The sequence below is a fragment of the Neoarius graeffei genome, chromosome 15, assembly GCF_027579695.1.
Source record: "Neoarius graeffei isolate fNeoGra1 chromosome 15, fNeoGra1.pri, whole genome shotgun sequence".
Lineage (NCBI taxonomy): Eukaryota > Metazoa > Chordata > Actinopteri > Siluriformes > Ariidae > Neoarius > Neoarius graeffei.
In genome coordinates, this window is record NC_083583.1 from 25,519,042 (window position 1) to 25,546,210 (window position 27,169).

The following is a 27,169-nucleotide window of genomic DNA, read 5'->3' on the forward strand; positions in this document are numbered from 1 at the left end:
TTGGGTATTTCTATTCCATACTGGTTGCAGATGTTCCTGTATACTATCCCAGCCACTTGGTTGTGCCTCTCCATGTACGCTGATCCAGCTAGCATCTTACACCCTGCTACTATGTGCTGGACTGTTTCAGGGGCTTCTTTGCACAGTCTGCATCTTGGGTCTGATCTACTCTGGTAGATCCTGGCCTCTATGGCTCTTGTGCTTATGGCCTGTTCTTGTGCTGCCATGATTAGTGCCTCTGTGCTGTCTGTCAGTCCTGCATTATCCAGCCACTGGTAGGATTTCTTGATATCAGCCACTTCCTCTATCTGACGGTGGTACATGCCATGTAGGGGTTTGTCTCTCCAGGTTGTCTGTTCCTCCTCCTCCTCTGCACTCTCATCAGGGTTCTGCTGCCTGAGACATTCACTTAGCAGTTCATCCTTTGGGGCCATCTTTCTGATGTATTCTCGGATTTTCGATGTTTCATCCTGGACCGTGGTCTTGACGCTCACTAGCCCTCGGCCTCCCTCTTTCCGCTTAGTGTATAGTCTCAGGGTGCTGGACTTGGGGTGGAACCCTCCATGCATGGTGAGGAGCTTTCTAGTCTTGATATCTGTGGCTTCTATCTCCTCCTTTGGCCAGTTTATGATACCAGCGGGGTATCTGATGACTGGTAGTGCGTACATGTTGATGGCTCGGACCTTGTTTTTACCATTCAGCTGACTTTTCAGGACCTGCCTTACTCTCTGGAGGTATTTGGCTGTGGTTGACTTCCTTGTGGCCTCTGCATGGTTTCCATTAGCCTGTGGGATGCCAAGGTACTTGTAGCTGTCTTGGATATCACCTATGTTGCCCTCTGGTAGGTCAATCCCTTCAGTCCGGATCATCTTGCCTCTCTTTGAGACCATCCGGCCACACTTGTCCAATCCGAATGACATCCCTATGTCATCGCTGTAGATCCGGGTGGTGTGGATCAGCGAGTCTATTTCTCGCTCATTCCTGGCATACAGCTTGATGTCATCCATGTAGAGCAGGTGGCTGATTGTTGCCCCACTACGGAATCGGTACCCGTAGCCGCTCTTCGTGATGATCTGACTGAGGGGGTTCAGGCCTATGCAGAACAGCAGTGGTGATAGCGCATCTCCTTGGTATATGCCGCACTTGATGTTGACTTGGGCAATGGGTTTTGAGTTGGCCTCTAGGGTTGTCTTCCACATTTCCATTGAGTTCTGTATGAAGGTCCTTAGGTTCCTGTTGATCTTATACAGTTCCAGACATTCCAGTATCCATGTGTGTGGCATTGAGTCGTAGGCTTTCTTGTAGTCAATCCAGGCAGTGCACAGGTTGGTCTGTCTCTTCTTACAGTCTCGGGCGACTGTTCTATCGGCCAGTAGCTGGTGCTTGGCTCCTCTGGTGTTACTGCCAATTCCTTTCTGTGCCTCGCTCATGTATTGAGCCACATGCTTACTCATTTTTGCCGCAATGATGCCTGACAGGGCCTTCCATGTTGTGCAGACACAGGTAATTGGCCGGTAGTTGGATGGGATGGGTCCCTTCTGGGGGTCCTTCATGATTAGGACTGTCCTGCCTTGGGTTAGCCATTCTGGGTGGGTTCCATCCCTCAGCAGCTGGTTCATCTGTGCTGCTAGGCGTTCATGGAGTGCAGTTAGCTTCTTCAGCCAGTACGTATGGATCATATCGGGGCCTGGTGCTGTCCAGCTCTTCATCTTTGACACTCTTTCTTGGACGTCTGCCATTGAGATGGTTACTGGTTCTTGTTCTGGGAGGTTGCTGTGGTCAGCTCTTAGGTCCACTAACCATTGGGCATCGGTGTTGTGTGATGCCTTTCTTTCCCATATGTCTTTCCAGTATTTTTCCACCTCAGCTCTTGGTGGGTCTGACTGGTTGTTGTTCCCCTGCCATTGAGAGTACACCTTGGCTGGTTCAGTGGAGAACAGCTTGTTTATTCTCCTGGCCTCTCCTTCCTTGGTGTATCTCCTCAACCGGGTGGCCAGAGCTGTTAGTCGCTGTTTGGCAGTTTCGAGTGCCTCTGGTATGGAGAGTGAGTTGTACTTCCTGGGCGCCCCTTTATTCACCATGTTCCCTTTCTGTAGTTCAGCTAGCTGGCTAACTTCTCTCCTTGCTGCCTTTATCTTGGCCTCTAATCGTCTCTTCCATGGTGGATACTGTTTGTTATGTCCCGAGCCCACCTTGTGTCCAAGCATCTCCATGATTACTGTTGCTGTACTGCAGGGGTCACCAAACTACGGCCCGCGGGCCAGATCCGGCCCGCCACCCCCCTTTGACCGGCCCCCCAGCCCCCCATCACTTGAACCGGCCCTATGAGACAATCCCCAAAAGTGGTCATGGCCTATTTTTTTAAATTGCTTTTTGGCAAATAATAACATGTCTGCATCTTGTATTTTGTTGATTTTATCAATTAAATTGATATTTAGTTATAAAATGAACTATTCATATTTTCCGAATTTTCGTCATATGCTCGCAATCAAGCAGTGACAGGCAGCGCACGCGCAGAGAACTGTCAGTGTTCAGGACAGCAAAATGGCGAGCGGTCAGCGAAAAGCTGACAGAGAGTGCAGAGTTTTTAAAGAACAGTGGACCAACGATTATTTTTTCGTTCAGTGTAAGCAGGGTTCGAATTATAAATTTGACCCTATGGGGGTCTCTATTTAAAAAAAAAAAAAAAAAAGCAATGCATACTCGCTCTCCTGGACCAGCGCACTTTTGCGCACTGCAGTGCACAGCTTTCACACACAGGCGCGCGCATGCACGCACGCGCACACACACACACGGTGTTGCATATATATATATATATATATATATATATATATATATATATATATATATATATATATAGTTAAACAAATTATATATATAGTATATATATATAATTATATATATTGTTAAACAAAGGAAGATCGTTGTGAGATAGAGGACAAGTCTTCTTCGGACTTAACTTCACATTCGATTTCGCAGGCTGCAAATTTCAGTTTGCGCGCATAGTGGTGTGGTGGTGAAGTACAGCCGTACATGTTGCGGTTTAATAACACGTTCAGTACAAAGTTATGGCTGCATGGTAATCGGAAATGAAATGAGTTTTATTTATATGGTGATATAGGCTATTCAAGCTTATTATGGTGATATATGACGTATTTGAGAGACTTCCACAGAAAATTAAGTTTGCTTCTTTCATGGGAGCCTGAGGGAATGGGAGCTCAGCTCCCATTGGCTCCCACGTGATTCGAACTATGAGTGTAAGGACCGTGCAGTTTGTCTTGTATGTAAAGAAAGTGTGCCGGTTTTCAAAGAATATAATCTGCGTCATCACTACGAAACCTGCCACAAAGAGTATGCTAGTTTGCGAGGGCAAACAAGAGAAGACAGGATTCGGAGGATGAAATGCGGACTGGCTGCACAACAGAATGGATTCCTTCGCCAAACCCAGATCAACCAGGCTGCTGTCCGAGCTAGCTATAAGGTAGCTCACATACTAGCTACGCATGGAAAGCCGTTTACTGATGGGGACTTTGTTAAAGTATGCGTGCTTGCTGTGGCCGAGGAGGTGTGTCCCAACAAGAAGGATGCGCTCGACGCGGTGAGTCTCTCCGCATCTACTATGACCAGGCGAACCGAAGATTTGGGGGACAACATGTATGACCAGCTGAATGAGAAAGCGTCAGAATTCGAGTTTTTTGCTTTGGCCATGGATGAGAGCAATGACGTGCAGGACACAGCACAACTGCTGTGATCTATTGCTCATATTATTATAATTTCACTGTTTTTTTAAATGTATTTATTTTATAAGCCTATTTATTTGACCTTTATTAAGTGCTGCATACAATTATTATTTATATTATTAATAATATCAACAGGCCTACCTACAATTTATAATTTTCCACTCATCTTTGCCAGTGTCAATCACCTCAAATAGGCAGATGTTTTTTTACCTTGACAGCTTTGATGTTATTTTTATTAGAAAACAAATAAATGGAATATCTGTGGTATTTCAAATTAAAACAAAGTGTGAAGACTCAATTACTACTTTTGCAAACCACTAGTAAAGATAAACAAATATGTGCCAGGAATCAAGTGTTGATATAGTAGTGGGGGATATAGTAGTGGGGATATAGTAGTGGGGATATAGTAGTGGGGATGGCCGTGCCAGGCTAGTAATCTCTACTACACAATGAGGCCTGCTGGTGGTCATATTTGTCTGGGTCATACAATTCTATGTGATATAGCTGACTCGACCCCGGCCCCCCATCACAGTCAGGAACGACAATGTGTCCCCCAGAGAAAAAAGTTTGGTGACCCCTGCTGTACTGTGTATCAGCTTGTTGGTCTCAGTGATGGTTCTTGTGGAGATTGTCTTCAGAGCAGCATTCACATCTACTAGTAGATCTTCTGAAGGTACTTGGCAACTCAGCTTCGGTATTCGTCGGGGGCTCCAGGTTCCCAGTTGGGTCAAGATCTTCCTTCTCAGGTCAGCAGCTCGTGTTGAGGCTGTTAGCTGTTGGGGCTTGGTACCCAATCTCTGGTTGTGGGGATGATGACATCTCCCCGCTGACCTGTCTTCCTGGCTCCCCCTTGCCGTAGCATCGTTGTTGTATTTCATTAATCTCTAGTTGTGATAGCAGATTTCGATTATGGATGTTGGAACACTGGGCTAATAGCTGTTTCTTTGTTAGCCTTGATTGTGGGTTTCGAAGTATCCAATGGTCCCACATTCTCTGCATGTATCCCCTCTCTCTGGGATTGCTTGTATAGTAGCATTCCAGCAAATCCGTATTTTCTGTCCTCGTCCATCGATGTCTTGTTCCAGTAGCCCATTTCTCATCAGTTTGCCCTGGTTCCCTAGCAACTGACGCAGACCTTGTTGACCCGGGCGATGTCTGAGCCGGTATGACTATCAGTTATGTTTTCACTCATTCCTGAGGTAGGCTGATATATCATGAGGGGTTTTGCCTAAGGACCCTTACTGGATGATGTTTTTTGCCCCGACCGGGATTCGAACCCCGATCTCCTGCGTCGTAGTCAGTGAGCATTACCACTGTACTATCCAGCTGAGATATATATAAATTAATAAATAAACACGCATATACATATAAATAAAACACGCATACACGCGTATATATATCTCTCACACACACACACGTGTATGAGATATATATAGATATATACACGCGTGTATGCGTGTGTTTTTATATATATTTATATACATGTATATGCGTGTGTTTTTTGTGTGCGTGTGTGTGAGAGATATATATAGATATATATACACGCGTGTATGCGTGCGTTTTATCTCGTCTCGTCTTCTTCCGCTTATCCGGGACCGGGTCGCGGAGGCAGCAGTCTAAGCATGGAAGCCCAAACTTCCCTTTCCCCAGACACCTCGGCCAGCTCCTCGGGAAGAACACCGAGGCGTTCCCAGGCCAGCCGAGAGACATAGTCCCTCCAGCGTGTCCTGGGTCTTCCCCGGGGCGTTTTATTATATATATATATATATATATATATATATATATATATATATATATATATAATATTATATTATATATACACACACACACGTGTATATAAATAAGACACTGTGCAAAAGTCTTGACACCCTCTCTTCTATATATACACACACTACTGTGCAAAAGTCTTGACACCCTTTTTTTTTTTTTTACAAACTGTTCTAGGTTTTTATTTTATGACGTTTACACTACAGTACAAAAGACATTAGATTTCCAATCATTAATTTTCCAGCAAATGTTACAGAAAAATGTTTCAACATCAGTAAAGCAGGCAGCATATCAAGTAAGAGACACTTTTCAGACCAAATACATAATGAAGGCTACTGGGGTTTTACTACAAAAATAAGCAGCAAGTATGGCAAAGTCTCCAGAAGAACTGTGGTTGGTTCTGCAAGATGCTTCGTAAAACCTACAGCTCATTTCCTTATAAAACTGCACACACTGTAACAGTCTACTATTTATTTATTTTTTTAAACAAAGGGTCTCTCTCTCACACAAAATACTGACTTGTATTTATAGTACTTTTTTTTTTTTTTTTTAGAAACATTCTTGAAGAAATTCTTTGCTCTACAGCATTTCTTTGCATGTGCTTTTGCCCAGTACTGCAGGTTAAACTGAGGCAAGTACATGAATATTTACAGAAACACGTTTGTCGATGTCAATTACTTATTAGTAACTTTAGCCCCATAGCTCCAGTATAAAACTAATGAAGCAGATGCAAAAATGGTGACTGGTTAACTATAATGCATCAATTAAATTTTCCTCCAAAACCATACAGTACCTTTTATATAAAGATGCATTCAAAAAGTACAAGCCGGTGCTTTTTAATTAAATAAACAAGGCGGATTTTAATATCAGTTTCGAGTGTGTATTGGGACGCAAGACAAAAGAATGCATGCAGTTCAGCACAATAAAATTTCTTAGCATTGCATGTACAGGTGCTGGGCTACAGGGGGCACCGTCACCTCAGCAGTGGAATGCTTACCTGTGCAAATTTGACTGAGGTCATAGGTTTTACAGCCGTCTTCAGGGACCTGGATGGAATTGTGTGTGGACGCAGTGCCATAGAGAACCAGCATGAACTGAGTCAGAGTGCCTGAGGAACAAGACATGAAAAAGTTATCCATTCACACGGAGGAAAAGTGTCGCACCTGCTACTATACAATACGTTTTGCCCACAGAACCAATTCACTATTGAATTTTTCAGCAATCAAGCTGTACAAGTTGTAAACAGCTAAAAATTAATATGTAGCGCTGTGGCAGATTGTACAACAGAACAGACAGTCTCTTTAAATGTTTATTTAAGAAAACACTGTTAATGTCAAATTGATTTGTTCCATCCACTTTAACTTGGCACCATTAAAAATCAGTTAATGTGGACTGCTAAAAGTCAACGGCTTGCTAAATCAGGATAACACAATCAATGCAGCTAAATTATTCACATTATAGATGGTGTCTAGGTCAAGTAACACACACCAGTTGAACAGTATAAGTCAGGGCTCAGTGAATATTTATGATCCGCAGAATGATGGGCTGGACAGCCTGATCGCAAGGGACAGGGGAAGAGGGAGCCTCATATCTGATTTACTTTGCCATATTTAATTAAGAAGATTTATAACAGGATACAGAGAAGGAAAACAAGTAAAGCCAACCAGTCTTAAAACAGTCAGAACAAGATGACGGGAATAAAGGAAGGAGGATGCAGGAAGAGACACTCCTAATTTCCTGTGAAGTCTACAGCACTGGGAAGCCAATTTCTCACAGCAAGATTAACTGCTGGCCATAATTGCTGGAGCCTATACAGCACTTTCAGTGTAGAAACTTCCTTCAGACAGCTATCAAGTTAATGGAAAACGCTTTAATCGAGTTAGATCAATAGGCATTGAAATTGTTACAAGCCTAGTGAAAGATTTTCAAAAGAACATGAGGGAATGCAAAAGGTGCAACAAATAATCACATACTCTAAACAGAAAGCCTTGTCTGGAAGCGTCAATAAACTGACCGTGTTAACTAAAGATTTGTTAACTGTTGCTATAAACACCACAAGCCCAGCATCAAGTTTGGCCATGATGTAGCCTATTCTCTTCTCATTTAAAAAAAAAAAATCTCTAGGATAGCCAAACAAAGCACCACTCAATTCTTTTGACCTTGACAAAAAAGGGAAAACCTTGCCACAGTCCAAGCCCTCTGTTTATGCGAAAAATGTGAAGCATTGTTAAATTCTTAGTTACAATTGCAAAGTTATGCAGCCCACTGGAACTCAAGAAGCGAGACTCCTCGCTTCAGCCAAAACGTCTGCCCCATTTTCTGCATGCATTAATGACTGTATAAAAAAACAACTTGAGGGAGAGGATATTAATATGGAGTTACCGTAGTCACTGGTTCCAACCACATTCTCAATTTCCAGAGTCCACTTGCCCTGAGGGTCTTCATCCCATGAGTGGGTGGTCATAAAGGCCCAGTCGTTGAAGCCTTCAGAGGAATAGTCATGAGGTCTGAAGGACAAAAGACAGAAATAGTCGTCTGTAATTGGAGCGAGAGGGACAACCAGCATAGAACCCACACAACAGTGGGTCTGCTAAAAGGAAGGAAGGAAAACATTATGCCCAAATACTTCACACGTTGGATATAAAAGGTAAGCAGAGTAGTTCATAACCCCTCACCTCGGGGCGAGCAGAGTCGAACGGGTGCCTTGTGGGCTGATCAGATAGATGGCCAGGTTTCCACGACGGTTGTAGGACAGTGTGAGCTGGGCTTGGACATGCTCCAGAGAGCTCACAAAATTGGGCTTGCCAAAGCATGCATCCACACTCTTGGTGATCACCAGGTGGCTCCCAATGTTGCTGAAAAGAAAAGCACAATGTCTTAGATGAGTGTATTCTGTAACAGTACCCCCGCAAAACACTGGTGAACTGCCGGATGCTGAAAGTCACAGCAACTTGTCCTTTCCCTAATTACACTTAGCCATGCTAATAAAATTAACCCAGTTTGGTAATTGCACAAAACTGTGCCGTAATCCATTTTCAATTAGACTACAATCAGTGATGCAATTCAAACAGAAATTAAGATACCACCCCCTCCACCCCCACAAAGTCAGTGCTACAAAGTCATATACTTTTTTTTTTGCACTTGAATTTACCAATTCTGTGCTTTCAGCAAGCTGCACATTTGATCCTTTCCTTTGTTGGCCTCCCAAGATAGAGAAAGGTTAAAATGCATCAATGCATGTCCCCCCCCAAAAAAATTCATGCATATAATCTTGAAAAATAATACATCATTACTGTTTCCACTGAAGAGATTAGTTGAACACTTTTTTGGTAACAAATGCATAGGAATTCAGTATTTATGTCAAGGTCTGTAGCAACATAATACTTGCATCATTGCAGCCTACAATATTCAATAATCATCTATATTCTCTGCAAGGCACAAAAACGTTTTGTCCATTCTGCTTTCACTTTTGGAACAATAAAATGACATGGCTAATATGCAATCCAAGTGTAACTTAGAATCACTACAGTTATCGGTAGAAAATCTAAACCCTGTCTAAAATCAGACCACCAACTGATTTTTCCAGAGTCTTTTCCACGGCCAAGTGCTTTTCCCCTAAAGCCACCGGGGGGGACCCCACAAGAACCAGAACTGGGCCATTGTGGCCTGGACAATAACAAGGACAGAAGCACACGAAAGCCTAGAACAGACACCACATTAAACTTTAAGACCATGATAAGCTTTCCCAGCGAGAGAGCTTGTTTGTGCCACTGTAAGCCGGCGACCAGGTTCCCTACACTCCACCGCAAATCCTGTAAGGAGCTTAGAACAGTACGGTCCTATCCATGAAAGCAGGGCCAGGGCTCAACATAAAGCTAACGACCGTGCCCATCATCCATGAGATAGCAGACAGAACTAAAATTCTTGCACAAACATGCATGTCAAAAACAGTTCAGGAGTTGCAGTCTGGGTTTAATGTTGGGATCAATGCAGAAATGTCTCGTAATCACCAAGCTCAGATAGACCAGCTCCAGCACTGTGACCATACTAACCAGCATGCTCAACTGGGCTTCATTCCAAAGCCCTCTGATCTTTTCTATAATGTGAGGGAACTAAAGGGGAGAGGGAGATGAAAAGAGCAGGAGCTCTCAAGAGGGCTTGTGTACATAAAGAAGAGAGGCATTTGGAGGAGTGTGCGATTGTCAGCAGCGACATGAGTGTGGTATACAAGCTCATCTGCAAGTAATTATTTCCTTTAGACATGCTCTACAGGCCCCCATGACGGAACATCAAACTCAGCAGAGCGGTTCAGTCTGCACTCACATGGACTGTGAATGAGACGCGTCATCAAACCCACCATAGTGTTGCTTGTCAGAATAATGCTCACTTCCTATTAAAATCTGGCTATTCATGAGAAATCCCAAGAGCAAAAGATGCAAAGAATATCAAACAAGCCTGTGAGCCATATGTTAGCACAGACAACATGCTAAAGCTGGCGTGTCAAACTCATTTTAGGTAATGGGCCACATTACACTTAATCCAATGTCAAGCAGGCTGGACTTTTTTTTTATTAAAAAAAAAAAAATAAAACATTCAAAAACACCCACCCCTTGCAACTGCAATTCATTAACACCCCCCCCGAAATTTTTTTTTGGACAGCAACCTGGTTACAGCTCAACATTTTTATCTTACTACTGCTTGTTTAGCACATTTGGTCACTGTATTGACATGCCCGTGTTTATGTTGCCCCCTAGTGGAATAATAAACAAGTCCTTTTTCAAACCTTTCAATACAATTAGGGTTCAGAAAATGATTTTTAATAAATTCATTTGACGGGCCGGCTTAGAAAATTTTGTGGTATGTGGGCTGCAAGTTTGACACCACTGCCCATTACCTTTCCTCAGTTATAAATATGCTAGGCTTTACTGGGGGTCTTTATTAGCGTGTTGCTTTGAGTGAAAGACTAACCTGGGCTCAGACACCATGGAGATGACACACTTCTGCTGAGGGCCTACATTGGTCCAATTCTTAGCCTGGGCCACGATGGCAGCAGCATCGAGCAGGCCATACCCATACGAGTGGCTTACTGAAGAAGAGACAAGGAGAGACATATAGATGTAAAGAGATGGACAGGTACAGAAAGATGGTGAAAGATATGAATAAGAAAAGAGATGGGCAATATAAACAAATAGCAGATGAGGACAGACAAAGGAGGAGAAGGGGAAAAAAAGATGGGGGGGGGGGCACGAGAGAGAGATCGATCAATACTGCTGACAGCATCCTGGCAATTCCATGCAGTCCAGTTTAATAAGGGCCCAAAGGTTCAATGACATTATGAGACACAGGAGGAATTGAAATGTACTCTTGATTGGGATAATGAACATCGCTTCATTGACTGGCAACGCACCACACTTGCCTGCAGAGCTCAAGCGCAGAATAAACAGTGCACAAGCTGATGAGAGAAAAGCACAAGCTGCATGTCAGTACCTTTGCGTCCAACCCCATTAGTCTTCCAGTCGTTAGTGATCAGGTGAGCTGGGTTAGAGGTCCTCACAACCAGGTGCTGCATGTCCCTCCATGTCAGGTTTTTACTGTCAAGACCAAAAAATAAAAAATAAAATCCATTAGAGCCAACCTCATCTTTTCCAACAACTCCAGTCTTTAATTGAATTGTATTAAGTGGCAGGCCGGGTGAAATTTCACCTGCAGTTCAAAGGCTCTCACAGGTGACGAGTCCGTTTTACTTATTAAAAGCTACAGACAACTAAATATAGGAAAATGGGATGATTACACTGTAGCTCATGGGCAGGCGACTGAAAAGGTCAAGTCTGAAACTTAGCAAAAGGATCAAGCAGTTCCTCTAACTGACTGGCATTTTGTGAGCAGAACTTCAGGTAATGCTAGAAATGACAATTGTGTTACAATCCCAGTGAACCACGCTGCTCATTTAGGGTGTTCTAACAGTATTCTACCAGAAGCCCAAACTGTCTTCAAAACCAAGCCACAAACATGACACTTTCAGAGTTAGCAACACTTTGTGGTTAAATGCTACAGCTGTGACGTCTTGTGCTTCCTGCTGAATCCTGAACCTCTAGTACAAGAACTCTGTTTTTCTTACAGTCAACAGAGCAGGCATAGAGCCGGGGTTTTTTTTTTTATCATTTTAAAAATCAACATAAAATCTCTTAACAGTTGTACAGGATGTGTAAACATTCTTTTTTATAAAAAAAAAAGTATGATAAAAAAAATACTTAACCACATTACTGGTCTTATAAAATTCAAGTTTTCCCACAAGAATAATTTAACAACAAAAACCACACCACAAAAATGTATATTCAAATGCCCATATAAGGCGCTAGAAAGAAATGGTTTCCAAGAAATGAATTATTTCCTATAGCTGAGCTACCCACAGTCAGTCACGCTGCTGATTCACACAACGGCGTTTGTTGCAACTCCATCATAGTGCGTCAGTAATTGCCATGTGCGTAAGGATATTCTTCACATCCATTTTTTTTTTTATATTTAAAAGGTCACTTCCTGAAAGCAGTTTTTAAAATTGACATCTAGATTTCTGTAAAGCTGCTTTGTGACCATGTCTATTGTTACAAGTGTTCTACAAATATTACCTTGGATTGGGAGGCGTAACCCAGAATTAAAGCTGCATGAATGCTTGATCTCCACAAAAACCATTGCTGTATATGCGGCGGTTTTGCACAACCGCAACATACACAGCAAAATCCCCAGTGTTGAATTAACCACCAGTGTGTTGATTTAACACCCTACTGCGTTTATACATGTCCAATTGGACACAAATTAACTCAAAGTGTTAATTCAACACTGAGGAATTTGCTGTGTAAACACCATTTGAAAATGTTTCAAGAAAACACCGTCCATTAATAAAGTGCAACATAGCTATACGTCTACTCTAGTGACATTCTGGAGTACAATAATTCCTGGCACTGTTTGTTTAGAAGGCACTAAAACAATGATCACAACATAGCCACATCATCATAGTGCACATGTTTTGATGGTGTATAATGATATGGTCCTAAGTCCAACTGTAATTAGCTGGGGTTGGTCTCACTTACTTGGCCTCCAGGGCGAGGGCTATGATGCCTGCAGCCAGAGGAGCTGAAGCGGAGGTGCCTGTGTGGGAGTCTGTACACTTCTGTCTCAGGTCTGTAGTGATCTGGGTTTAGGAGGGAACATTTAAGACATCATTTAATAATCAAGAGCTCGATGTTTAAGTCTCTAAGCATTTTAGAAACTCTAGGATCAAATAAAGACTGTGGGGTGAAGAGTGGCTGCACTGCATATCTGCATAAAGATGCACCTCAACTTGCATAAGCTCTGGAACCAGTTGTGCATTTCAAGGCTTGAGGCAGCATAATTAGCCTTTAGGGCTAAGGTGACAGGTGTAAGGAACAGCAAGGGATGAGAAATAGTGGCAGACAGAGAGAAAATAAGACAGCGAGAAAGTGAGAGAGAGAATCTGGAATGGTTCATGACACAGGCATCCCAGGAGGTGCACTGACTGAGACAGAGCGGCTCAGATTGAGGCTAAGTGCTAAAAATTGCTGAGCAGCTGAATGACAGCTCAGAGGGGGAGAACGTGGCAATTCGCTCTCCTTCATTCAAAATGGACGCATTAGAGAGCAGGAGAAAGGGGAGGATTGCCTGTCACTGCATGAAAACATAGGCCCACGTCAAACTAAAGCCTACAGGGGGAAAAAAAAAATGATTGTTGAAATCTGAGCATCTGCGAAGTGACATTTTGAAAAAAACGTAATGCTGAGTCATCTAACATTATGAGAAAATGTGCGCTATAGTAAAACTAACAAAGGAAACTGAAAACAAGCTCAAAAGAATGATGGCAAAACCGGTGCGATTACAGTATGAGGTTACTGCTTTGTCTCAAAATGAAAACTTGCAGTACAAAGCTTCAGTCTGCACACCAAAGACGGGGTTTGAAGGTCTGGAAAAGTGCTTTGGCAGTGGATACAGCATTATGAAACACAATACAGACCCTAAGGGCAAACGCATCCACTCTCCATCAATTGAGGCCACACCACCACATGCTTTCCTCATTGCAGTCTCTCACTATGCCATGCTCCAATGTTAACAACCAGCATGTTAAATACCATCCACAGTTTCCCCACAAAATGCAAGGGCTTCTTTAAATTTGCCCCATGCTACACATTTTATCATCTTGACCTCAATTTAAATGTAGTTTATGAAACCACCAGAACATCACTACTCAATCGCGACTTTTTAAAATCATTTATATTACAAATATGCTGACAGTAACAAGATGATAATTTAAAAAGACTAGACAGTGAAGTGACATTAGCTGGAATCACATGCTTTGTATATTAAAATATACTCGCTACTTTAAAGGAACAGTCCACCGTACTTCCATAACGAAATATGCTCTTATCTGAATTGAGACGAGCTGCTCCGTACCTCTCCGAGCTTTGCGCGACCTCCCAGTCAGTCAGACGCGCTGTCACTCCTGTTAGCAATGTAGCTAGGCTCAGTATGGCCAATGGTATTTTTTGGGGCTGTAGTTAGATGCGACCAAACTCTTCCGTGTTTTTCCTGTTTACATAGGTTTATATGACCAGTGATATGAAACAAGTTCAGTTGCACAAATTGAAACGTAGCGATTTTCTATGCTATGGAAAGTCCGCACTATAACGACAGGCGTACTAACACCTTCTGCGCGCTTCGGCAGCGCATTGATACGGAGCTCAGATATCAATGTGCTGTCAAAGCACGCAGGTGGTGTTAGTACACCTGTCATTATAGTGCGGACTTTCCATAGCATAGAAAATCGCTACGTTTCAATTTGTGCAACTGAACTTGTTTCATATCACTGGTCATATAAACCTATGTAAACAGGAAAAACGCGGAAGAGTTTGGTCGCATCTAACTACAGCCCCAAAAAATACCATTGGCCATACTGAGCCTAGCTACATTGCTAACAGGAGTGACAGCGCATCTGACTGACTGGGAGGTCGCGCAAAGCTTGGATAGGTACGGAGCAGCTCGTCTCAATTCAGATAAGAGCATATTTCATTATGGAAGTACGGTGGACTGTTCCTTTAAAGGAAATACACCTGTATTGCTCTAAAAAACAAGAGAGATGATCTGGGTTAGAGAGGCATGCATTGCTATGTGGTGCACCCAGGGGCTTGATGCACTCACAATCTGTTTCTCATTGAGTCCTCCACTGCTGTAGGTGGTGGCGAGGGTGGAGGAGCAGGCCTCGCTGTACCATGGCACATTGCCGTACTGTGTGCTGCTGCTGATTGAAAGTGTGTAGATGCTGTTGGTGTAGCCGTCACAGTTGCAGCTGTCTTTCTCCCGGCCACCGTTACCAGATGCCCACACAAAGATGGAGCCTCGCCCACCGCGACCCTGAATAACAAAAGGATGCGCGCACACAAGATAAACAAACACACAACACCACCATGTTCAATGCTTCTCCTGCAAAGCCTGTCTGATGTTGTTTGGAGAAGATTAACTACAGTTTGGAGCTCTCCGATTTGAAGCTGTTGGGAAAACTCCTTGGTCCCAGCAATCAAAAAAAAAAAAACACTCAGCAGATGGTTCCATAACAACAACGCAGATGTCCTCAGGTTAATTAGGTCTGTTTTACATTTTAAAAGACAAACTTGCAAATATCAGGTGATGTGCAAGTTGCTGAAATGACAAGGAGAAATATAGGAGGCATGTTTTCAGGATATAGTTTAATATCCCACATGGCTTTCATTTCAGCAAACTGTCTCAGGCAAAGACATGCCATAATTCAATTCAGATGCTGTTTGCTTATCATCTTTGATTAGGCTTCGTTTGCACAGCCATCTCCTGTATGTCAGGTTCTCAACAATAAAGCAATAACAAGCCTTCCAACCACCCCCGCCCGACCGCCGCTCAAGTCCAGTACAGCAAAAAGTTCATTGAGCTCAGAGTTTTTGTTCATGTACACACCTGCTGGACTGCAGGCCTCTTTTTGCATGTGTTTCCCCAGGCTTCAACCATGTTTGCTTTAGGATTTATCCTGCAACGCAAATCTCATTTCCTGAAACAGATCCGAGTACTGGCACAAGGCAGAGCTCATGGATCTAGCCAGGTGGAGAAAACTTGGAATGTGGATTAACAAGGTAATAGCTGGTGTGCTCGCTGCCAAAATGATTGAAGGAACAACGCAGAGCTCATGGACGAAAAGTTTACCTTGTGAACAGGGCCACTGCTAAGAAGTGAAATTCTCGATCTCTGCAGGAGTCACCTGTATACTTTAGTCACTATGAATATTTGACAAATCAAACAAGTGGGTATTCAAGTCCTTGAAATCATATGAATGGTCAGCTTTTTGAGACAGATTCCCCCCCCCCCCCCCCCAAAAATACCTTAAAAGTGCCCACAAAATCAATATCAAGATGCATAATGCTAATAAATGTGAACAGCACATTTAATCAGTGTCTTACAAAAAGACATGAATTCCATCACCATGCAAAGTAAAAACTCAAATAAATGATTTTTAAAAAGGTTATTTTTATGATCCACAGGTCAATCAGGGCTCACTGAATGGTTTGATGAAGATAATGATTTAAAACACACATGCTATGGCCTTCACAGTCACATAAACTCAACCCAACAGAACACTTCCAGGAACTTTTGGAGTGAGGTTTTAGACAGCACTATTAGCATCATCAAAACAACTGAGGGAATACCTTTTGAAAGAATAGCGCTAGTCAGTCCAGTACACTTCCAGAGACTGTATCAAGACATTAAAAGCAGTATCTGAAGGTAAACTCAGGCTATTGACCTTTTATTCACATAATGTCACAGGTTCGGAGGGTTTACTGTTAAATTCGTAAGCAGTCAGTCTCCACACTCAATGGATGAATGTACTGGACCTATTTTTCTTCCTATATTCAATACTACACTCTTGCTTTGAACAGTCTATATACTCGGAGCAGCACAATGCAGTCTGCACCGACAACAGTGGCCTACACTCTCCTATTGTCTGTCTACTGGCTCGAGGCCAGTTACACCCCTCCAAGAACATTTTAGTGCGTGAACGCGTGGGTGTTCATAGAGGAGGGTTGAAATTAAAGCGATAGCTTAAACCAAAATGTACAGTGGTACGCAAAAGTTTGGGCACCCTTACTGAAAATGTCTGTTACTGTGAATAGTTAAGTGAGCAGAAGATGAACTGATCACCAACAGGAAAAGGAACACCATGCGAAAGTTTGGGCACCCCAACACATTTGAGTTCAGGTAATTTTTACCAAGGTTCCAGACCTTAATTAGCTTCTTGAGCTGTGGCTTGTTCAAATTCTTCGTTAGGAAAGGTCAGATAATGCAGATTTCAAAGCTGTATAAATTCTCTGACTCCTCAAACTTGTCCCTAAACTCAACAGCCATGGGCTCCTCTAAGCAACTCCCTCGCATTCTGAATAATAAAATAATTGACGCTCACAAAGCAGGAGAAGGCTACAAGAACGTAGCAAAGTGTTTTCAGGTAGCTGTTTCCTCAGACTGTAATGTTAAGAAATGGCAGTTAACAGAAACGGTAGAGGATCAAGGCGAGGTCTGGAAGATGAAGAAAACTTTCTGAAAGAACTGCTCGTTGGATTGCTAGAAAGGCAAATAAAACCCCATTTGACTGCAAAAGACCTTCAGAAAGATTTAGCAGACACTGGAGTGGTAGTGCACGGTTCTACTATGCAGCGACACCTGAACAAATATGACCTTCATGGGAGAGTCATCAGAAGAAAACCGTTCCTGCGTCCTAGCCACAAAATTCAGCATCTGAAGTTTGCAAATGAGCGTCTAAATAAGCCTGATGCATTTTGGAAAAAAGTCCTGCAGACTGATGAAATCAAAATAGAACTTTTTGGCCACAATATGCAAAGGTATGTTTGGAGAAAAAAGGATGCCAAATTCCAGGAAAAGAACACCTCTCCAATTCTGAAGCATGGGTGTGGATCGATCATGCTTTGGGGTTGTGTTGCAGCCAGTGGCACAGGGCACATTTCATTGGTCGAGGGAAGCATGGATTCGAATAAATACCTGCAAATTCTGGAAGCAAACATCACACCATATGTAAAAAAAAAAAAGCTGAAGTTAAAAAGAGGATGGGTCCTACAATAAGACGATGATCCAAAACACACCTCAAAATCTACAATGGAATACCTCAAGAGGCACAAGCTGAAGGTTTTGCCCTGGCCCTCACAGTCCCCTGACCTAAACATCATTGAAAATCTGTGGATAGATCTCAAAAGAGCAGTGCATGCAAAACAGCCCAAGAAACTTGTAGAACTGGAAGCCTTTTGCAAGGACGAATGTGTGAAAATCCCCCAGGTAAGAACTGAAAGATTATTAGCTGGCTACAAAAAGTGTTTACAAGCTGTGATACTTGCCAAAGGGTGTGTTACTAGGTACTAACCATGCAGGGTGCCCAAACTTTTGCTTCGGGCCCTTTTCCTTTTTTGTCATTTTGAAAATGTGAAAGATGAAAATAAAAAAATTGTTTTTGCTTAAAATAAAGGGAATGAGTCATTTTTAACTTTATGCCTTTTGGAGATCATTTCATCTTCAACTTGCTTAACTATTCACAGTAACAGCAATTTTGACCAGGGGTGCCCAAACTTTTGCATACCACTATACACATGCAGGACTGGTTGATCAGGCAAAAAAAAAAAAAAAAAAATTAGGTGTGAGTTTTGCTTCAACTACATTTGTCCTAAAGACGACGAGAGGGGGACCCATCCACCCAACTGTTTTGCTGAACGGTTTCTTTAATTCTACTCTTAGGTTTTATGACAATTTAACACATACCTGCAGAGTAATTAGATAAAGGTCTTCTAAACTGCTAACACTCCAGAAAAGTCTGCATAAAGATTTCTTAGTGGGGGGGAAGAGGAGAGAAAAAAAACAAAAAAACACCCAACCATTAAGGTGACATTTAAATTAAACAAGCGTCACTCTGCCTGCTACTCCCCACTTTGACTAAAGGCAATCGAAGCCAAACCAAGCGTTCTCCTTGTCAAGAAAAAAAGAATCTTGACATTTTGGACTTCACATTTCTGCCTTTGAAAGGTGTTTTCCATGGTAACAGTTAAAAGTTATGAAGGTCAGTGTTGCATTAGGAGTAAAAGTGGACTTTTGTACTGCTCATCACTCACAACAAGTTAGAACTGGAACAAAAGAAAAGCACTGAAATCAAAAATTACTGCACCTTTTCAAAGACAATTTTTATTTTCTTGGTAAAAGATTAAAATATTAAACCACTAATGAGTAAGTATGTATGTATGTATGCATGCGTGTGTCCAATATCCCAGACCTCGGTTACTCCTCGAAAAAAAGCCTCCTTTGCCAGCTTGGCAGGGCCATCCACGGTTTTGCCGTCATCCTCAGGCCCCCAGCTAGCGCTGTAGATGTCTATATGCTGAGGGTTGAGGCTGAGAGATTGCGCCTCCACCACATCGGTCACCTCTCCATCCAACATACGCACACCTGAGAAGAAAAGACTCCTAAGATGAGACACATGCACTTTACCTGAAACCCTGAATTCGTAAGCAACGGATCAGATTACAGAACTGTGACAACTGAATACTTGTCATGTGTCCAAACTGCCAGAGAACAAATGCAAGGTTCTCTTTTTTGCTTTTCATACCTTTAAAACACATTTACATGACAGACGATAAGATCCCCACTGATTCCAGACTAATATTGTTTTGTTTCCCTAGAGAAAGATACAATAGACAATCAAATTTCACACTGATTATAAAATACTGCTATTGACCTATATGAATGGTCTCATGCCACAGTACCCAAGCAAAATTCTGTTTTTTTTTTTTAATGAGCAGTCACACCTACTGAGATCAAAAAGGTACAGGCTCTCTGTTGATACCTCATATGGCAAAGGCTACATCAGGGGGCAGAGCCTTTTCTTACAAAGCCCCACAGTTATGGAACAGCCTTCCAAGTGGCATTCAGTACTCAGACACAGTCTCAGTGTTTAAGTCTAGGCTGAACATGCATCCGTTTAATCAAGCCTTTTGTTAATAGCTTATTAGGTAAAGGAGTAGATCTGAAGGGTCCTTGGGCATAGTGTGTTTTGGTAAACTGGAATGTATGGATGCTGTTGCCCTCCCGTGTTCACTTGTTTGTTGACAGTGTAGTGGCTGGCTGCTTCATGTCCCTGTTACCTTCTGGCTCTCCCTTTTAGTTATGCTGTCATAGTTAGTCTTGCCAGAGTTCCTGCTTGCACTCAGCATAAAATGAATACTGTTTTTAACAATCAAGTGACAACGGGCATACCCAAAAACCTCCTCTTGGTCTCTCTCGGTCTTTCCCCACCAGTGATGGTGACCCTCTCCTGCTCTTTGGACTTGCTTGATCCAACCTGATGCCATACTTCTGGCTGGAGTCTCATCACATTACTCCCATGGAGGATGGCCCCAAATGGACAGTTGAAAGTTGGACTTGGAAAATGGCTCTGGACACTTAACTTTATGATGGCTGAGGACTACAACTGCCGTGATAACTTTCAGGTGGGGTTTACATTAGACCGTATCAGCGGATCATCAGATTAACATTTTTAAAACGATTAGTGTGCACACAGCAACGCCAATACACGATTCGCGTGCACACAGCAACGCCAATACACGGATACGCTCGGCTCCGCAGGCATCCTGTGCTCCAAATCACTCCGCCCTGAACAGCGAGTGCCCTCTGGAGGGTGCGCACTCCGGCCCTGCGCAGCTCACAGAGCGCGCGAGTGAAGCACACAAGCAGTGATTCGGGACTGAGCCGCTGTGTGTGTGATCTCAGTGCATATCGGGCATGCGCGTCACTTACCACTTGCAAGTGGAAGGATGGCAAGCTTAAAGACAATCATAACTACACAATGGGCAGTATTTGCATCAGTATTTGCAGTATTTTCATACTTTTATACTCTTTAATGAAAGGTGATACAAGGCGGAAGTCCGCGCCGTTTTTCAGCAGTCGCGTCACATGACCAACGCCAGCGAATCAGGAAGGTGGATGTCACAGTGACGTTGTCCAATGACGACGCCAGCTAGAGCTCAGCACAGCGTATCCTCAATGTTTACACAGCACCGGACCAGACACGATCTGGATTGAATACGTGGACCCTGGCGGATTCCCGTTTCCCGGCGTTTTAATGTAAACGGACAGTGCATCCGCGAAGAAAACGAGACAGATACGGTCTAATGTAAACTTGGCCTCAGACTGCAGTCGTCATGAACAGTTTTGCACTCAAGTCTCCATCAAAGAATACTTGATAAGTTCAACAAAACTGACTTCATGTTAAAACAATGAATTTCCTGGTTGCACAGTTGTACTTTGCAACAATATAGGACACCGTTATAAGAGTTATTTATAATTACACTATCTGGTCTCACCCAAATGAGGATGGGTTCCCTTCTGAGTCTGGTTCCCCCTCAGTGTTTCTTCCTCGTGTTGTCCGAGGGAGTTTTTCATTGCCACCATTATCCCAAGCTTGCTCAGGGATAAATAAACTCATTTCATCCTTAATAAATTTGTGTTTAAAGTCTTTTTTTTTTTTAATTGTAAAGCTGCTTTGTGACAATGTCCGTTGTTAAAAGTGCTATACAAATAAACTGACCTGACAGCCACAAAGACAAATCATTACTGCTGCTTAGATTGCTTAGAAATAAAGGTCATGATCATAAACTTTTTATGGATTGCCATGACAATGGAAAACCCAGGGTGGGGAAGAGGCACATAAAATCATCTGAACATGAAACCACCCCAGGGTTCAACAATTGATGAAAAGAGGTTCCAGACAGAGGATTATAGTTGCTTCAGTATAATGCAAAAAGATGTCTGCAGAGATTAGACAGATTACAAAGCAAAAGATCTTTAAAAAGAGAAAAGGACAGGGACCAGAATCCTACTCAATCCTTGAGTTCATTCAGAGGTGATATCCATCTTCTTTCCTCACTGCTGTCAGGTATCCCTTTTTAGAAGTCAAACAATGAAGAACTCCTCAGTTTCCACTCCTCTGTAAAGAGAGAACCTCAATTCTTATGGGATGCCTGGAAAGGCGGCAAGGCCTCACGGTCTAAAAATGTCAACTGCACTTGAGTAAAACTGATTTTTGGATCAAATATGCAAGGTTTACCTTTTGGGGTAAGAAACTACAGAATTCCCCCAAATGCCCAAAAGTTAAAGCACAGGGAGGGGGGGAAAAAGGGAGCTCAATGACTCTTTTTCACAACATGGCTCGGCTCTTTGAAAGTCATGGAGGTAAGGCCACTCATAATTCCCTCATACTGGCTCCCACGCAAACAAAAATTGAGAACTTTCAAGTTCTGAGTAATCTTATTAAAACCCAAAGCTGTCACACTACTACAGAGAAACCAGCAGTTAAACTGAAGATCACAGCCACATACCAGCTTAAGCCATGTGTCTAAAAACCAAAAATCTTCAAAACACTGAGAAAGGGAGCCATGACTCCTTAGAGAAAATTGTATATATACACGGTCCAGAGGACGACTTTTCTGTTACCAAGCCACATGGAACAGCAGAAAGCCCTCCAAGCAAATATGTTTGCTTAATGAGTGCTGGCAGTGAAGTACCTAAATCGGAGCATGGCCTACTCATGCTGGGGCTTCCCTTAACAGAAGGCAGGCTGAGCCATCGCTTTGGGTCAGTTCGCCAAAGCAGGCCTTCTGGTCTCACTCAGATCTTCTCTTCACATTCAATTTCCTGTCCCAGCCCATTTAGAAGAGAAGCCTATTCGGTGAAAGTTTCCCCTACAGAGGAGACGAAGGAACACAAAGTATGGCTGCTTAACAGCTGCTGATTCCTATGTGAAAGCTAATAGGAGGCGGCGCTCTGTTACACAGAAGCAAGGGGGCAGAGTGGATAACGGAGTAAAAGTTTTTCCTAATGGCTTCCCCATAGTGACAGAAGACTGTGCCCCGTTTTGCCACACGAGTTATGGCTAAGCAGGAGCCTGAACATATGCACAAGATTCAAAAGTGGGGAAGGAACTGTTCCATGACCTAAAAGCAAATTGAAAGAGGATGGCCCGAGATGTTCCGTGCAGGAAATAACTGCGAAAAAGATTCTAAAAAAGTCTCAAGTGGGGCATTAAAATAAGGCTGTTACTGTAGTTTGGGGGGAGAATCCAGTACCTGAAGACAACCATTTTAAAGCCACTTTACCAAGCTGCTGCACAAGCTCTTTAGTCTTGATTTCTGAGCTGAGGGAACCCCCCCCCCCAGCATATTTCAAGCCTTGCTCGTCAAGATATTCACCACTAGCTTGCAAAATGTGTGGCTCAGCTAAAATATGCCCATATTCTGCAAGATGATGTGTTCAGGACTTTCCGAGCTGTCATTTATTTACATGTCTGTGAATGAGACGTTTGAGTTTTGTTAAAACAGCTTGTTTATAATTTCATAATACCAAAAGAAATTTTCCTCAAGATGTATTATTGTTCATGCACACCATGAACCTCCTCAAACACCCTTTGGCGGCATGGTGGCGTAGTGGTTTGCACGGTCGCCTCACAGCAAGAAGGTTCCGGGTTCAAACCCAGCGGCCGGCGAGGGCCTTTCTGTGTGGAGTTTGCATGTTCTCCCTGTGTCTGCGTGGGTTTCCTTCGGGTGCTCTGGTTTCCCCCACAATCCAAAGACATGCAGTTAGGTTGATGTGGGGCGGCCTTGGGCTGAGGTGCCCTTGAGCAAGGTACCTGACCCCTGACTGCTCCCCAGGTGCTCTGGTGTGTCTGCCCACTGCTCCGAGTACGCGTGCGTGTGTTCACTGCTTCAGATGGATTAAATGCAGAGGATGAATTTCACTGTGCTTGAAGTGTGCATGTGACAAAGGTTTCTTCTTCTTAAAGTAACTGAAACCTGTTGAACCAAAACAACTAACAAATGGCTGCTGCTCCTGTGTCCTATTCATTGTGGCATGTCACACCTGAAGTGGGGAGTGTGGGGTTTTGGGGCAGGGCAGAAGAAACCACCCTGCTTATGGACTATTGCCAGTTGCAAGCCAAGATTCACAGAGTAAGATTCAAACAGTTTCACGCTCATCCCCTGTGGACGCAAAGCACTGGATATCCTCCATCCAGTGTTGAACTGAAGGATTACGCCGGGTCCCAGAGCTCAAACAAGACGGGGAGCACAGAGATAAAGATATGCACAGAATAGGATGAAACATTTAAAAGGATTACAAATGCTTGCACACAAATCTCTAGTTCAGCTGGGCTGACGCTGGGGCTCTGCGAAAGTAAATTGCAATATTCCACTACCGTAGCAAGGCTGAAAATCTTGCTAATGCTCAAAATAACTTTTGTTCTAGATTCAGAAGTGCCCTTGGTTTAGAATAAAGATTCAGGTGTTTCGAACAAAAACATGATCACATTAAAAAGTGAACATTCGGGATGCATCAGTACAGTCACTGATCATGTCCCTGATTACTAAATAGGTTGTGAATTATCAGTATTGGCAGTGACCAATACCAGATGCGCGCACCAGTCTTTATTTAAAAAAAAAAAAAAAAAAAGGGGGGGGGGGCGGGCAGACTCACCTCCAATCTTGGCATTGTAGGCTACACCAACACCACAGATGTCATTGTTGGCAACAGCAGCCACCTCTCCAGCACATCGTGTGCCGTGTCTGTCAAAGGAGAAACGGAAAAGGGTAAGAGAAAAATTAGTTGCATTCATTCCACAAATTAAGGGCTACATAAAAGAGGGACTCAAAGGCACAGTACAACAGATATTCAATCTTTAACTTAAGGAGTACATAAATTAGATTGTTATGCAGTCTGTAGAATACCATTAAAATAATCAGCCTAGTTATTTACCACATTTATTGTAGTGGTGCGTGTTGGCCGAATGAAGAAGAAACAATAAACCCACCCCGACAGGTAATTGGCTCGTTTTTTGCTCACGTCAAGAAATGAAAAGCAGAGTAAGCCATTCCTGCCTGCATACATTTTTCTATAGCAAGGGCATCCAAATCCAAATTAGATTTATGTAGGCATCAGGAAGCTTTACTCGCACACCCTACTGCTGATCAGAAAGAGCACTTTCAATCAAGAGAAACTACAAAGAAAATCACTGATCAAACAAAAGGTTGTTTTGTGTTAGGGTTTTATTTGTCATTATATGGCTTTGTTGAATACTCATTTCTGACTTAATTCCGTCTTATTCTGTATAGCATGCTACGGACCATGTCATCAGCGGACGCAATAAAAAAAAAAAAAAAAAAATTTAGCTTCATATTGTGTGTCAAGTTATTGATTTCTTTCAAAAGTAGCTGTGGGATAATACAGTGAGCCAGTCACTATTGCAAAATAAACCCTTTTCAGGGTGATTCAGGGTTTATTACGCAATCATGACTGGCCAGCTGTATAGTATCCCTTACATAATACGCATTAGACAAGCCCACTTTAAAGCACAGCCTGAGAAATTGTACAGTGATCCTTCTGTCAACTGATTCTACACCAAATTGTTAGTCGAGGTCCTGCTAATGGAGAGTTTAGCACATGCCACATTTGCTGTGTTCTACAGGGCTTCACCAGAATTCATTGTATGGGTCAATGGACTTGCTATGACAAGATGTCCCACTGCTCTGACAAGATGCCCCGAGTGACTAAAGCAAAACACGCTGGGGTGAGGAGGTACAAGAGCCAAAAGGTGAAGGGGTATTGCAATTCAACCAGCAGTAAAGGCTTTTGGTACAAGAGAACAAACAAGAGCAATGAGGGTGGAATACTTACTGCCAGGACACACTATCACTTTTCCTACAGTATTGGTCAAGTGTACAGGTTACTGGCTGTAGCAACATATTAATGTGATCAATAAGCCAAGCTTAAAATGCTTCTTGTTCCTTTAAAATACAGCTGTAATCGTATACTGGACTTGCAAGTCCTATAAACAGGAAAGCAACTGAGGCAGCAGATTTTCTGAGGAAGAGCCCAAGGTTAAGAGTAAAATTTGCACACTCACTCAGACTATAGAACAGATCAACCCGGGGAACCCCTACAGACGCCAGGTCTTAAAAAAAAAAAAAGCTAAGGTCAGGTCAGATCAATTCCACAGGCATATTTCACTTCACTATGAAACACCCTTAAGCGTCGTCATGGGACAGAACCAAATGTCCATGGCACAGATTTTACAGTTTTGGATAAGACGAGATAAGTCATTTAAAATAATGTATAAAACATGATACTAGCTAAAGCAGAAAGTGCAGTCAATAAATCAATCTTCAAAATTGTCTCAGTCTTTAAAAGTTATTCAAAACTTTTTCAGCTCAGTCTGATAAATGAACAAATAAAATGTGCATTACGGCGTTCATTCTTTCTACTGTGACAACTGAGTGCCTTAGGCAAGGGTTTTCAGTTTCATAATTTAAACGGAATTCTCCAGAATCAGCCAGCCTGCATAAACATCTGTAAACGTGTACAATTTGTGAGAAGCTTATCTCCAGGTCTGAGAGAATGCAGGTGCTCGAGACTGTATTGCTAAGAATTTGCCAGTGTTGAGAGCAAATGCCAACTTGATCTCTGCCTACAGCAAGGCCACTACTAATCCAACAGAGTGACAGCTAGTGTACAATTCTTAGACACATTAGGCGCTTTTGGACCAGAAGTTACTTTTTCCAAAGTTCTTAGAACGGTTGGAGAAAGTTCCCCCTTTTTTTTTTTGCATGTCCACCCTGCAGGAACTGAGAACAATTATAGTTCTATGCTGTTTTGAGGGTCTATTTCAGCTCCTATTTCAAGGTAGGTACTCTCCCAGCACAAGAGGAACAGTGAGTGACAAGTGTACAGTGATTGGTTCAGATGATGGGTCAACGACATGAGCCAATCAAGCTGCATTATGCAACACCAGCAACCACCAGTTTTAAAAATCCATGTAAAACGTTAGCCGATTGCCATTAGTCTCATCTCATTATCTCTAGCCGCTTTACCCTGTTCTACAGGGTCGCAGGCAAGCTGGAGCCTATCCCAGCTGACTACGGGCGAAAGGCGGGGTACACCCTGGACAAGTCGCCAGGTCATCACAGGGCTGACACACAGACAACCATTCACACTCACATTCACACCTACGGTCAATTTAGAGTCACCAGTTAACCTAACCTGCATGTCTTTGGACTGTGGGGGAAACCGGAGCACCCGGAGGAAACCCACGCGGACACGGGGAGAACATGCAAACTCCGCACAGAAAGGCCCTCGCCGGCCACGGGGCTCGAACCCGGACCTTCTTGCTGTGAGGCGACAGCGCTAACCACTACACCACCATGCTGCCCTAATTGCTATATTGTGTTATATAAAAATAAATAAAACTGGGGAAGAAAGGGAGGTGGAAGAAACCCCACACCCCCACGCTGACAAATAGACCGACAGTGAAGTTCAGGCTTTATTGAGCCTACATGTGACAGAGGAAACAGTGCGATTTTGAATTGAAGTTTGAAATATAAAAATCTTAAACTAAAATGTTTTTTTTTTAATAGCCATCATGTAAGAAAACCCTTAGCCTATAAAATATTAATCCACACTAACGCGTTGGGTAAACATTTTAAGCCATCACTATTTTCCGCCACGAATTTGCTGTTTATAATGTAAAATAAAGAATTTAC

The 27,169-nt window shown here is 42.8% G+C and overlaps 1 protein-coding gene across 3 annotated transcripts in view; it reads right to left on the reverse strand.

The window, feature by feature from the left end:
- furina (furin (paired basic amino acid cleaving enzyme) a) overlaps positions 1-27,169 on the reverse strand; it is a 153,650-nt gene that overhangs the window by 7,180 nt on the left and 119,301 nt on the right. For all 3 annotated transcript variants that reach the window (XM_060941075.1, XM_060941076.1, XM_060941077.1), the window contains exons 7-15: positions 24,111-24,199; positions 18,862-19,034; positions 14,715-14,927; positions 12,596-12,696; positions 10,995-11,098; positions 10,476-10,593; positions 8,183-8,362; positions 7,890-8,014; positions 6,505-6,615 (exon numbers count right to left, since the gene is read on the reverse strand). In XM_060941075.1, coding sequence (XP_060797058.1) covers positions 6,505-6,615; positions 7,890-8,014; positions 8,183-8,362; positions 10,476-10,593; positions 10,995-11,098; positions 12,596-12,696; positions 14,715-14,927; positions 18,862-19,034; positions 24,111-24,199 — 1,214 coding nt within the window. The remainder of the gene's footprint in view (positions 1-6,504; positions 6,616-7,889; positions 8,015-8,182; positions 8,363-10,475; positions 10,594-10,994; positions 11,099-12,595; positions 12,697-14,714; positions 14,928-18,861; positions 19,035-24,110; positions 24,200-27,169) is intronic.